At 46.2% G+C, this 14530-nt stretch overlaps 1 protein-coding gene across 6 annotated transcripts in view; it reads left to right on the forward strand.

Moving 5' to 3' along the window:
* CCDC60 (coiled-coil domain containing 60) overlaps positions 1–8244 on the forward strand; it is a 208678-nt gene extending 200434 nt beyond the window's left edge. For 5 of the 6 annotated variants that reach the window (XM_077159970.1, XM_077159976.1, XM_077159971.1 and 2 more), the window contains one exon: positions 859–2288. In XM_077159970.1, coding sequence (XP_077016085.1) covers positions 859–960 — 102 coding nt within the window. In that variant the 3' untranslated portion in view covers positions 961–2288. Of the gene's footprint in view, positions 1–858; positions 2289–7625 lie in introns of those variants that run through there. The other variant, XM_077159974.1, reaches the window with a different exon arrangement.
* The last annotated feature ends 6286 nt before the right edge of the window (positions 8245–14530 follow it).

Raw genomic sequence — 14530 nt, forward strand, 5'->3', positions numbered from 1 at the left:
TCATGCCAGGTTGGCCCTTCCACAGGCTGACCTGTATGTGTAGAGCTGCAAGGTCAGGAGTTGGGGGAGGGGGTGACACAGAGGACTAATTCAAATGTCCAGACTTCCTTCCCCATACCTTCTGAGGCTGGCTCAGGAAACACTCGGACCGGCTAGCCCAAAAGTAAGTCGAGGGCAACAGTCTACCCACTCCCTGCCAGGCAGGGCTGCGGAGGCTTCCCCTTACTCTGAGGTGAGTCCACAGCCCTGGCTGATAGCAACGTGACAGAACTTCTCTGGATGTAGGAGTCTCTTGAGCTCCTGTCTCTATGAAACCCACATTTTGTGTGTTTTAACATGTTCCTAGGGAGCAAGCCCATAACGGCTATCAATTCTCAAAAAGATCTATGAACCAAAAAAAAAAAAATTTACAGACAACTTTTAAAAGAAAATGCCGAGGAGAGGGCAGGCAATGGTGGCTCAGTGGCAGAGTTCTCCCCTGCCATGCAGGAGACCTGGGTTTGATTCCCAGTGCCTGCCCATGCCCCCCACTCCCCAAGAAAAAGAAAAAAAAAAAGCAAAAAGATGCTGAGGAGTAGAAAAGAAGGAAAACTGCAGACAGCTGGGTTTTCCTGCCTTCCTCAAATTTTCTTGGGTCACTGGTGACAAGAAAGGGCTTAAAATTAGCCTGGCTAAGCCAGGAAGCTGGAGACGGACCCTTCCCCAGGGAACCAAGCATGGTGTTCCAGGCTGAGCTCACTGAGAGGGATCCAGGGGTCACCAACCTCAATGACAAAGCTTCTGGGGTCCTAGAGAGCTGGGGGGAGTCTAGCCTTCAGACTCAATTCTGAGGCCCCGGCCACTGTGTTTGCCCCGCAGTTTGTGAGAGAGCACATCATCCACATGCCTCAGGAGGATTACATCAGTTGGCTACAGAACCGGCTCAGCGTCCCCATCCGGCCCCAGAGCGCCCCCATGTAGCCTGGCCTGGGTCGACCAGCTGTCCCGGTGGAGGAAGGAGCCATTGGACATTCCTTATTTTAAAGTGATCCCTGCCTTCCACCAGCTCTCTTCTCCTCCTAACAGACAAAGACCAGCTTTTGACAGCATTCCAGAGGGAGATATGCCCAGTGGCCTCCTCTCAACCTCACACTCCAATCCCAAGCTCCCCATCTCTGACCCTTGGAGGTCCAACCTAACTCTTCCTCTTTCATTCCTTCACCCTGTTACTCTTCCTCAGAATTGTGGAAAATAAAATTGAGCTGAATGTTTGCTGCTTGGCTGGGAATGAGCTGGAGCTGTGGAATTTGAGTATGGTGTTCAAGTCCCCATAGTAGCAACAGCTTCTATTTATTGAGAATTTCTTATGCAACAGGTCCGGTGATGGGTGCTTTGCCTGCATAATCTCATTTAAATCCCACAATAATTTGGTTATAAAGATACTAATATTTTCCCTATTTTACACCAGTGGGGCTAAAGTATCTTTTTCAACATTGCATGGATGGTTGGGTGTGTGGATTCACGGTTGGATGGATGGATGGATGGATGGATGGATGGATGGATGGATGGATGGATGGATGGATGGATGGATGAGGCATTCTCCAACAAAGCAAATGGTATACCAGAAAACCCCAACCTTAAGAATCCTCATATATTTTCTCTCAGCCTTGGTTGCATGAGAAAGCTTATCTTCCTGCTGTCTCAAAATGTGTGTGAACTTATTGCCTTTTAACTTCTTTTATCAGCCTGGTCTTTTGCTCACTTATATTTTCACTGTTATAGGAACAGCAGGCATCTCAACTCTCACTTATGGCCAAGCCGAATCAATAATTGAACAAATGGACTGGATTTTCTGTCATGCTCAGTTTATCAGAAATCTCATGTAGGCTGGGCCTCTGACCTCTCTCCATGAAAACCCAAAAGGCAAGAAGACTTGAATCGAAACTATTCTAAGCAACGTCTTACCCCTCCATTCATCTATTTGGTCATTCATTCATTCATTCATTCAATGAGAATTTATTGAGAGCCCAATATGCACCAACTAAATTCTAGGTGCTTGGGATACAGCAGTCAATAAAGCACACTAGCATCAAAGCATACAGACACACCAACAAACCGTGATGAGGGGTGAAAGGATTTCAGAACAGCACATGACTCTCCAAATAGATGCCCTCCTTTGTTTAACATGATATGTGGACAAGCCATTTGGGGTGTAAAGGTATGATAGAAAATATAAGGAGACTGAAAAGTACCTGAACTGTTCGGTATTAAACAGGAACTGGGGGGAAGGGGAGCAGGGAAGAAAAGAAGGGAGCAGAAAAAAAAAAAAGAGAGAGAGACAGGATCTTGGGAGAGAACTAGCCAAGGAAAAGTTCCAAGGGTAGGGTTGGCTGAAGCAGCTCTAAAAACTGTGATGTAAATCAACACCCTCTACTTTATCACCTTGGACCTTCAGTCATTTCTGCTAAATGCCCAAGTGGCCTCTGTGAGCAATGCTTTGAGGAAATAAGGTGTGTCTGGGTCTACTTGGAGGCAAAGAAAAGGCTTGAGGGACTCTAAACCTGAACACACTAAAAAAAGTAGGAAGAGAGGGCAGGCAATGGTGGTGCAGTGGCAGAGTTCTCACCTTCCATGCTGGAGACCTGGGTTCAATTCCCGGTGCCTGTCCATGCCAAAAAAAAAAAAAAGTAGTAGGAGGAACTCAGAGCAAGAGGGACAGATAATACACGAGCTCTTATATTTATAGAAATCTTGAATAGATGTCTGGCATCTCATCAGACATGGGGTGGAGACCCAGTCAAATTGATGTGTACCTCAAATGTCAGGTGACCTTCACAACTGACATTTAATTACCTAGAGAGTCAGTGCAATCATGCTAAGTTAAAGCAAGTACAGTAAGATCCCAGGGGAACTGGGGTGGGGTGGGGAGACTAACCTATACTTGCGATGTCAAGAAAGGCTTTCCTGAGAAGATGATACCTATAGAGGGAATAGGAGTTAGTCAAGAAGCGTAGGCAGATAAGGAACTGTGGAGGGAAGTATGTTCCAGGTAGAGGGAACAACATGGTTGAAGACCCAGAGGCTAAAGGAAACTTGCTGCCATTGAGGCAATGAACATGATTCCAGCTGGACTATGTGATCACATTGGCAGTGATGGACACAGAATGGTGGGAGGGAGGCTAGGGAGGTGGGTAGATGTCACATTATTATTTATGAGCCATGCTCTGAAGTTTGTACTTTGCCTGAAAGGCAATGGGGAGCTATGGAAGGGTTTTGAGCAGGGGAATAATCGGGGAAAAATTGGCCACTGGGATCAGTGGGCAGTACAGGGAGTTACAGTGAAGCTGTGGTTGTGATTATGGGGGAAAGCAGTGGAAGTGGGCATGGGGAGAAGCCACATTCAAAGGATATTTAAAAGGAAGAATCAACAGAACTTAGTTTGGTGGATTACAAAGTTGGAAGGAGGAGGAGGCAGGGGATCAGGAATCATGCCTACTTTTCCAGCCTGGACCATCGGGTGGAGGAAGGTAACTTGCTAGACCAGGAGAAGAGAAAGAAAGGAAAATTCAAAATAAGAAGGCGAGGAATTCCCGTTTGAACAAATTGAGCTGGAGACGTCTGTGGAAGGACCCAGAGCTCAGGAGAGAGGGATGCCCTGGAGATAAAGACTTGGCGTCTACAGCCTATGGGTCATGTTGGAAACCATAAGAGGGTTAAAGTAAGACAGGGAAAAGAAGCAAGGAGAGGAGAAGCGAGGCAAGACGAGGCCTCTGTGGATAATCACAAAGTGTATCAAGTATCTTGTTGGAATCTAACTTTTATTGAGAGGCTGCTTTGTTCTAGATACTGTGCAAAACACTTGCACACTTCTCCTCCCTAACTCTGCAAGGCAGGACTCCTGTGTTCTTCCTGTGCGCTGGTTTGAAAGGATGTATGTCTCCTAGAAAAGCCATGTTTTCAGAATAATCCCTATTCAATACTGTATGTTTGAAACTGTAATCAGATCATCTCCCTGGAGATGTGATTAAATCAAGAGTAGTTGTTAAGCTGGATTAGGTGATGACATGTCTCCACCCATTTGGGTGGGTCTTGATAAATTTCTGGAGTCCTATAAAAGAGGAAACATTTTGGAGAATGAAGGAGATTCAGAGAGAGCAGAGAATGCTGCAGCACCACGAAGCAGAGTCCATCAGCCAGCGCTTTGGAGATGAAGAACGAAAATGCCTCCCGGGGAGCTTCATGAAACAGGAAGCCAGGAGAGAAAGCTAGCAGACAAGCCGCTGTGCTCGCCATGTGCCCTTCCAGATGAGAAAGGAACCCTGACTGTGTTTGCCATGTGCCTTTCCAGATGAGAGAGAAACCCTGAACATCATTGGCCATCTTAAACCAAGGTATCTTTCCCTGGATGCCTTTGATTGGACATTTCTATAGACTTGTTTTAACTGGGACGTTTTCTCGGCCTTAGAACTGTAAATTAGAAACTTATTAGATTCCCCTTTTTAAAAGCCATTCTGTTTCTGGTATATTGCAGCCCGGCAGCTAGCAAACTAGAACATCCTGTTTGTAGATGATGAAATGGAGGTTCCAAAAGGCATTTTTCTTTTTTTTTTTTTTCACATGGGCAGGCACCGGGAATCGAACCCGGGTCCTCTGGCATGGCAGGCAAGCATTCTTTGAGCCCACCAAAAGGTGTCTTGAACTCACAACCAGCTGACTCGGAATCTCACTGCCCCCAACCCTCAGCCCTTATTGTGAGATAAGGAGTTGACAAAAAGTTATCATGCTCGTTCCAGGGAATAGTTCTAGCGGAGGGGCTTTCAGGCGCTCTGCTAATTCACATTTGCACTGCATCCCCCAGCTTGCAAAGTACCTTCTCCAGTACTATCTTATATGATATTCATAGCATCCCTCTGAGTCTGCATTATTATAATCCCCATTTTCCAAGCAACGATACTGAGACGTAAGGTCATTTGCTGACAGACACATAGCTGGCAAGTGGCAGTGAACCGGGTCTGTCTTTTCGTGGGCAGAGAAAATGTTGAAATCACAAGATTTACCTCGCCCTCCTGCCTGGGCACTTTCTGAGCCTATTTCTCAGATCCGTAGCTCCATCTCCATCTAGCGGCATCCGTTAGTATGGCATGCCCACCGTCCTCCCCAGCGAAATGCAACCTTCTTGCCAGAAATAAAGGTGTGGAGACAGCAGCAAGATTCTGCCTAGGCAAGGAGTATTTAGTCAAATAAGGGAAGATCTTTTACTACTAAAATATTCCGGGGATTAGAAGGAGGCCACGTGTTAGACCCTAAGGAAGAGTGCAGGGAGAACTATTTTGGAAATGAGATCCTACATTAAAATCATAACTGAGCACCTGTTACCTGGCAACTTTTGCCTGTTGTCAAGGACCCGCCGTCCCGCTGCTCTGACCCGGTGTCCAAGTTCATTACATCTAAGTGATTCTCAGGACAGTTCTAAATCCATACATGCCCTAGAGAAGGGGTGAGGCAGCTTTTTCTGTAAAGAACCAGATAGTATATATTTAGATTTTACTGACTACCTATGGTGTACCTGTGGCATATTACACATAATCCTTTTCTAAAATGCAAAAACCGTTCTTAGCTCAGGGGCTGTGCAAAAACTGGGCACGGGCCAGATTTGGGCCAAGGGTCATTTGCTTCCCTGGTCCCTGCTAGAGGCTCATTTGAATGATGGCAGGGAATATTCTGGTCTTCCCCAAAAACTGAGACAGGGAGGGCAGGGAATAAAATGATGTAGTAAATATATAGATAAAATATTTCTTCTGCACCGTTTATCATGGTTTTTGTCTTTTTTTGTGGAAAAGGAACACATGCATAGGATAAAAATCCAAGCAGGGGGCGGGCCGCGGTGGCTCAGCGGGCAAAGTGCTTGCCTGCTATGCCGGAGGACCTCGGTTCGATTCCCGGCCCCAGCCCATGTAACAAAAACGGAGAAACAGAATACAATAAAACAAGAAAATGTTTAAAAATGTTTCCCTTTCTTCCTTCCTTCCTTCCTTCTCTCTGTCTTTCCTTTAAAAAAAAAAAAAAAAAAAAAAAAAAAATCCAAGCAGTACAAAAGGATATGTGCTAAATAGTAACAAATCCTCTCCCCCAGACAGGCAGGCGCCTCACCTAGTAGCTTGTGTATCTTTTCCAAAGATATACTGGGCACAGATAAGCAACAAAATATTAAATAAATAAAACGAAGCATTTTGCCGTCAGGCAATGCTCAAAGCACTTTGCATGTTATTTTTTCGTTTAGTCTCACAGCAGCCCCTGGGAGGCAGGCCCGACTCTGATCCACTTTAAAGTGGAGGAAACTGGGCTCAGAAAAGCTGAGAAACTCGCCCAAGGCTGGTTAACTCCATTTGTCCAACTCCAGTTGTCTCCGTTTGCCGAAGCCGACGAAATGCAATACACCAGCAATGGGCTGGCTTTTTGCAGCAGGGACTTATTAGCCTACAAGTTTAAGTTCTGAGATGGTGGAAAAGTCCAAGTCCAGGCATCAGCAGGACGATACCTTCTTCCTGAAGACCGGGTGCCCGCCGTGAAGGCACATGGCGGCCTCTGCTGGTCCCGCTGTCTCAGACTTTGTCGCTTTCAGCTTCCGCTGCCCTGCCCGTGCCCTTGCTTGGAACTTCTGTGGGTTCCTCTCTTTTACCTTCGGTCTCTCTTAGCTTCTTTGGAGATTTTTTTTTCTGTCTTCTCTCTTTTATCCTTTTATACAGAGGATTAAGGCCCACCCTGAATGACGTAGGTCACATCTCAACTTCAACATCCTCATACCAGGGATTCAAGAGCAGTTCAGTGGTAGAATCCTCGCCTGCCATTTGGGAGTCCCGGGTGCAATTCCCAGCCCACGCATTTCCCAAGCAAACAAAGAAACAAAGACAAACAAAAATTCAACAAAGTGGTGCTGCAATAACAGGGTACTCACATGGGGAAAGGATGAAGTATGACCTCGCCATACAGCATACAAAAAAATCAATAAATCTTACTTACAGTGGGTGCACACCCACAGGAATGGATTAGTTTTAAGAGCATGATCTTTTCCAGGAGTACATGCAGCTTCAAACCATCCCAGCGGGGCTCCTTTTTTTTTTTTTTTTTGAAGAACTAGTGAATGTAGTAGACTTATTTCTGTGCTTCTTTGTTAAGTTGGTGGCGTTTTTGCCTCATATCTTCAAAGTTACATAAAGGAGGAAAGCAGCTCTAGTTTCCTAACAGTGCTTTAAAACGGACAGCACAGGCTGCCCTCACCGTCCTGACTTGACATTTCTTCTCTGGATCCCAGATCAGGGAGGGCATGGACCAAAAGCTGTGGCCAACGGTAAAGAATGATTCTGGAATAAATGCCTAAAGTAACTTGAAAACAATACCCTTCCTTTCAGTCCCTGAGCCTTGCTCCGGGCGGCTGAGGTTGAGTGTCCTTCAGGTCGGTTTAGGGACCTGGAGGTAACCAGGGGAAGCCATATACCGATCATTTAGAGTACGAATTTAATGCAAATGACTTTTTTCTGACTGCCCCATGCACGATACTATGTCATACAATTCATATGCTTTAGCTGACGGAGGCCTTGTCATCTCCCCTTGAGGCTGGCGCTATTGTACTTATTCCTGTTTTACAGGTGAGAGCAAATTGGAGCTCAGCAAGGTGAAGGAGCTTATAACCAGGTCACACAGCTTGCAAGCAATGAATCCAGAGTTCAAATCCTGGTGGGCCTGAGGTTTTGCAGCATTGTCTCAATTACGTTACACTGTCTCTCCAATTATATAGAGGTTTTTGTCTTGAGTTTCAAACTGGTCGTTTTTGGTGAAAGTCAGTGCCAGAGCTTTAGTAATAATAAACTTTTCAAACCATTTACCTCTTCTGAAGGACATTCACATCCATTAACGCCATGTGACCTTCAAAGCAATTCTCTGAATGTGCAAAGCAGATCTCACCCAGCTCTGCCAGGCATGACACACCCAGTAACTTAACACTTGGACCTGGCTCTGACTCTCAAGCTTTCTCCACTTGAGAGGAGCTTAGGAGACCGAGCATAGAAACCACTGTAGAGTACACTGGACTGGGGATGTAGGGGGAAAAGTCCTTTCAGCTTTTGTCTCAAAATAGCATCCTCCAATTTTTAAATTCACTTGTTTACTGTCTGTCTCTCCAATTAGACTTAGGCTCCATGAGGATAAGGACTGCACTTGCTTTACCTGTCAATATATTCCCAGCACCTATCACAGGGCTTTTGGCATCAATTGGATGGATGGATGGATGGATGGATGGATGGATGGAAGGATGGATGGTTGGGTGGGAGAATGGGTGTGGTGGATGGATGGATGGATGGATGGATGGTTGGGTGGGAGAATGGGTGTGGTGGATGGATGGATGGGTGGATGGATGGATGGGTGGAGGGGGATAGATGGATGGGTGGATGGGTTAGTGGATGGATGGGTGGAGGAGTGGATGGATGAGTGGAGGGGTGGATGGGTGCTTAGATGGATGGATGGATGGTTGGGTAGATGGATGGGTAGACAGATGGGTGGATGGGTTGGTGGATGGATGGGTGGAGGGGTGGATGGGTGGTTGGATGGATGGATGGATGCATGGATGGGTGGATGGATGGTGGGTGGGAGAATGGGTATAATGGATGGAAGGATGGATGGTTGGGTGGGAGAATGGGTGTGGTGGATGGATGGATGGATGGATGGGTGGGAGAATGGGTGTGGTGGATGGATGGATGGATGGATGGTTGGGTGGATGGGTTGGTGGATGGATGGGTGGAGGGGTGGATGGATGAGTGGAGGGGTGGATGGGTGGTTAGATGGATGGATCTATGGTTGGGTAGATGGATGGGTAGATGGATGGGTGGATGGGTTGGTGGATGGATGGGTGGATGGGTTAGTGGATGGATGAGTGGAGGGGTGGATGGGTGGTTAGATGGATGGATGGATGGTTGGGTGGATGGATGGGCAGACAGATGGGCGGATGGGTTGGTGGATGGATGAGTGGAGGGGTGGATGGGTGGTTGGATGGATGGATGGATGGTTGGGTGGATGGATGGGTAGACAGATGGGTGGATGGGTTGGTGGATGGATGAGTGGAGGGGTAGATGGGTGGTTGGATGGATGGATGGATGCATGGATGGGTGGATGGATGGTGGGTGGGAGAATGGGTATAATGGATGGAAGGATGGATGGTTGGGTGGGAGAATGGGTGTGGTGGATGGATGGATGGATGGATGGTTGGGTGGATGGGTTGGTGGATGGATGGGTGGAGGGGTGGATGGATGGGTGGAGGGGTGGATGGATGAGTGGAGGGGTGGATGGGTGGTTAGATGGATGGATGGATGGTTGGGTAGATGGATGGGTAGACAGATGGGTGGATGGGTTGGTGGATTGATGGGTGGAGGGGTGGATGGGTGGTTGGATGGATGGATGGATGCATGGATGGGTGGATGGATGGTGGGTGGGAGAATGGGTATAATAGATGGAAGGATGGATGGTTGGGTGGGAGAATGGGTACGGTGGATGGACGGATAGATGGATGGGTGGATGGATGGTGGAGTGGTTGGTTGGATGGTTGCGTAGAGGGTAGTGTAGGAAACCAAGAGGAGCTATCATTAGGGTTAGCCTCCCCCTTATTTGGATTTTCACTGTCTTCTGGAAAACAGAGTCATAAAGCTGGCAGATATGCAAGATCACCCATCCCAGCAAAGCTGAGGGCTGACGATACAAGAAACTAACTCCAAGCTTAGTGTTCTAATGCACAGCCAGCACAAACAATTCCTACCAGATGGGTAAGAGAACTGAGGCACTCCATTTACCTTGGACTTTTAAAAGGGAAGAAGCTACTTTTCAAGCTTATGGCAAATTTTCTATTAAATGTCACAGAAATAGGCTTTCCCATCATATGCCCTAAGCCAGCAAACGTGCCCTGTCCTTTTCCAATCCATTTCTCGTGTTCCTATGAAAAATCTCTCTCCCCTGTTCTTTGGCATTACCTCCATTTCTGTTGGTCTTAACCAGTAGCCATGAAAATCAGAATAAATCCTGATTCGTCTAAATCCATATTGGTAATCTCATTGTATTTGTCAGGATTGGTTTAGAAATAGGCATGTAATCAAGTTTTGCCAATAAATTGTAAAAAGAGGCTCTAGAAAAAAAAATTCCTTCTTCTTAAAGACAGACACAAGTTCAGACACAAAGGTAAAACATTCCATGCCCTGGGTGTTACAATATCACCCCAAATTGTGCAGGCACCTTGCTGCTAATGGGGGGCCGAGCCGTGACATTTGCCTTGGTTGGGACTTTTTGTTATATCAGCTGATACAGTCTCTCCTAAATTAAGGCAGCCGAGTCGGGTTTTCTATTACTTGTACCTAAGAGCCCTCAGTTACAGGACCCTTAGCCAGTATCTGCAGTCTGTTAGTAGACATTTTGAATGACAATTCCTTCCATTGCAAATTTCATTAAAAGTTTTCCAGTCCTTTAAACATTCCATAGTCATGCCAAAGTGAATCAGATGTTACATTCAGGGCTCTACCCAACGGCAACAACTGTTTTCCACATGGTAACTGGGAGAAAATAACTCTGCCCAAAGTTTCCCAAAGATGTGAAACTCTGAGATCACCAAAAAGTTATGGGGTGGCACAAGACCCTCCATGAAGCAGGTTCAAGACAAGCAGCATCTTCATTCCAACATCCCACAAATCTAGATGCAGAGGTGAAAAAAAAAACTGGCAACTGGGGCAGATTTTTAGCTTGACAGTAATGGGAAGATGTACATGAGAACAAGAGTTTGAAGGAGGCAGAGAATGGTTCATATTGATTCGAAAAGATGTCAGAGAGGGAGCAGCTTAGAAAAGGGAACGATGGGAGTGAGAGAGAGTTTGAAGTTTGGTGGGTGGAAGCTGGGCAGCTCATGGGAGATATTCATAAAGTGTTTAAGCCAGGTGAGACCATCTGGTCCACTTGAGCTCAGGCATTCACTGAGCACCTACTACGTGCCAGGCTATGTGAAAGATGCCAGAGGTACGCAGAGGCCTAGCCCTGTCCTCCAGAAGCATGGAGAAGAGCTAGACAGTGGTGCTGATGCATGGTGGTTAAGAGAGAAGGTTCTCTCACCATAAGTACCTGGAATCTTGGTAGGACATGAGATTTTATTGGTTTGTCCAGAGTGATGCCCTGATGAACCCCAGAGTGACTCGAACAGTAAGTGGAAAAGTATTTGCATAGTCCCCTTCGGGGAATGGTGAGAACGGGGAGAAATTCAACTTCCCCAAGTTGAATTCTTGATATTCTCACAAGCAGTGTGGACAACCAAACCTATAGGCTGAGCCCCCAGTCTTGGGGTTTGTTCATATGAAACTTAACCCCACAAAGGATAGGTCAAGTCTACTTAAAATTTAGGCCTAAGAGTCACCCCCAAGAGAGCCTCTTTTGTTGCTCAGATGTGGCCTCTCTCTCCAGCCAACACAACAAGCAATCTCACCACCCTCCCCCTCTCTGCATGGGATATGACTCCCAGGGGTGTGGACCTTCCTGGCAATGTGGGACAGAAATCCTAGAATGAGCTGAAACTGAGCATCAAGGGACTGAGAAAACCTTCTCGACCAAAAGGGGGAAGAGTGAAATGAGACAAAGTGTCAGTGGTTGAGAGATTCCAAACAGAGTCGAGAGGTTATCCTGGAGGTTATTCTTACACATTTAGTAGACATCACCTTGTTAGTCAAGATGTAGTGGAGAGGCTGGAGGGAAATGCCTGAAAATGTAGAGCTGTGTTCCAGTAGCCATGTTTCTTGAAGATGATTGTATAATGATATAGCTTTCACAATGTGACTGTGTGATTGTGAAAACCTTGTGTCTGATGCTCCTTTTATCTACCTTGTCAACAAATGAGAGGAACATATGGAATAAAAATAAATAATAGGGGGAACAAATGCTAAAATAAATTTAGTTTGAAACGCTAGTGATCAATGAAAGTGAGGGGTAAGGGATATGGTATGCATAATCTTTTTTTTCTGTTTTCATTTTATTTCTTTTTCTGTTGTCTTTCTATTTCTTTTTCTGAATTGATGCAAATGTTCTAAGAAATGATGAATATGCAACTAAGTGATGATATTGTGAATTACTGATTATATATGTAGAACGGAATGATCACATGTCAATGTTTTTGTTCATTTGTTGTTAATTTTTTTTAATTAATAAATAATTTTTTTTTAATGAAAAAAAAGAGAGAGAAGGTTCTGGTGTCAGACTGAGAAAGTTCAAATCCCGGTTATGCTCTCATTCGCCACATGGCCTTGGGAAGTGTTTTCACTTCTGTGTATCTCACCTGTAAAATGCGGGTATCACTCAGGAGTGAATGAAATAACATGCACAAAGCACCCTAGCTCACAAGAGTTGCGCACCTGCCTGCTGTGACAACAGTGGTGGTTGTTGTCACATTGATAGAGAAAATGGTGCAGAGGGACCACACAGAAAGGCTGTCTGGTAAGTCAAGGGAGGTGTAGCAGTCAGTGTCCTCAGGTGCAAGCAATTGAATCTGAGTCTGGCTAATTTAACTCTGAGTCTTTACATGGCCATGTCGGAGAACCGAAAGGTCTGATTGGCAGAGCCTAGGTCACTGATCACGCCCAGGTGCAAGAATGGCTGGGAAAGCAAGTTTCGGGGCTTTTCCAACTTTTGTAAGAGAAGGAAGATTCATCTCATAAGGTATGTGAATTCTCCCCAAAATGAAAGGGATTCTGATGCTAACCACAAAAACAGAACACATGTCCTCTGGAGAAGGTTCCCCGGAAGTATCGTCATAACTGAGTATAATCCAATCCACAGCCACACTTGACCAGTGAAGAAACTGAGATACAGAGAGGTGACTTCTCCAAAGCCGCAGTAGCACTGGAAGGAAGCGAGAGTCAAGGTAGGAGCAGAGAGCAGTAGGGGTCAGGAAGAGACCCAAGAGAAGGCTTCTGATGAGGTTGGGCAGAAAGATGCAGAAAGCGGTGGCAGCAGTGGGGAAAGCAAACAAGGGGCGGTGGTTAATCTATAGACTTAAGAAGAAGCAGGACCCAGGACAGAGAAGCAAGCTGTAACCCAACAAAGGATTCTATCGGTTCGACATGGGGAGCGCCCATGTCAAAGAAAGTTCTCATTCAAAGGTGTGGAAGACGTGTCGTTTGCATCTGCCTGTTCTCTCTTCTTTAGGTAGCCGCCCCTCCCCCTACTCTTGGTCATTGTGAACTGGTCAGCGCTTCAACCCCAGCACGGCGAGAGGTCATGTGACCAAGGCCCATCCAAACAGCACGTTTGCCTGATCATAGTAAATTGCTCTAAGATGGTTACCCTAATCATCCACTAAAACCCAGCTCATGAGCCTCTGTTAGAAATGTTGAGAGTGAGGAGGTCTCTCTGTCTTGGAATTGCCGGCTATGCGGATGAAATGATCCTCGAGCTTCTGGGGACCACATACAAAGAAACACTGCCAAGGAGAAGAGAAAAACAAAGCCAGTAAATGCAGCAGGAGGGAAACCAAGTCTGAGTTCCATCATTCAGGCACCGGGGCCCAGCCAGGCCTTTGACCTGTTCTGTTAGGGGCTGACAAATTCCCCTTTTTGCTTAAGCCAGATTCAGCTTGACTTCCTTTACCAGCAGCAAAAGGATTCCTGATGAAGGCAACAGGAGAGAGAAGAGGGAACTGTCTACAATCATGGCCAAATTCTAAGACACCCCCTAGGAAGGGCCTTTCCTCCCGCAGGGCTGGTGGGACAGTAGGGCAAGAGACTATCACTGGATATAGCATTGCAGGTGACGCTGAGAAGAAAACCTGTTTTAAACCCACAGCATATCAAGAGAAAAAGGAAAGCTCACAGATGTTTTATCACTCAGCTTTGCAGCAGGTGTGAAAAATGCCAATTTGGAATTAAAGAGCATGAAACAAATGGAAGGTGGGGATTGTCACCAGAACCAACCCTCGTGCATCCACCACTGCAAAAAGAGGTAAGTGAATTTACTAGCCTAATGGTCCCCTGGTGGGTTGTACGAGATGATCCATTAGGGAGCAGAGGAAATATTGTCAATTGTATGCATAGCTGTCTTCGCTAAGGTATACTTTAAGTTTTACCAAGTAGTGTGTAGACGGACTGGCTCTGGCACCCTCAGTCGACACTGAGAATGGCGCCATGCATCTGGACACATGAGGGGAGTTGAGAGTTCCACAATATGAGGGGTCAGCAGTGGCTCCTCTGTTTCCTCACCCCTAGTCTTGTTTCCAAGAACTTGCAATGTCTCTTCTTTGCATCTCCTGCCATATTTGCTCCAGAATACTGAGTATGCTTTTGAAATTGATGGGTGGGGTGGGGCACTCTCTGTACGCCAGCAATGCTGCCTGCTTCTCTACTAAATGGCCCCAGACAACTGCTCTTCTAATTAACCCTTCCTCAGCCTCCTCCTGGAAGTGGGAAGTGCCTCCCACTTCTCTCCCAGCCACCCTGAGATCACCGAGGGAAACAACATGCCAAACACGTTCAATTAGAAAGCCGAG

Source organism: Tamandua tetradactyla, chromosome 5 (assembly GCF_023851605.1).
Source record: "Tamandua tetradactyla isolate mTamTet1 chromosome 5, mTamTet1.pri, whole genome shotgun sequence".
NCBI lineage: Eukaryota > Metazoa > Chordata > Mammalia > Pilosa > Myrmecophagidae > Tamandua > Tamandua tetradactyla.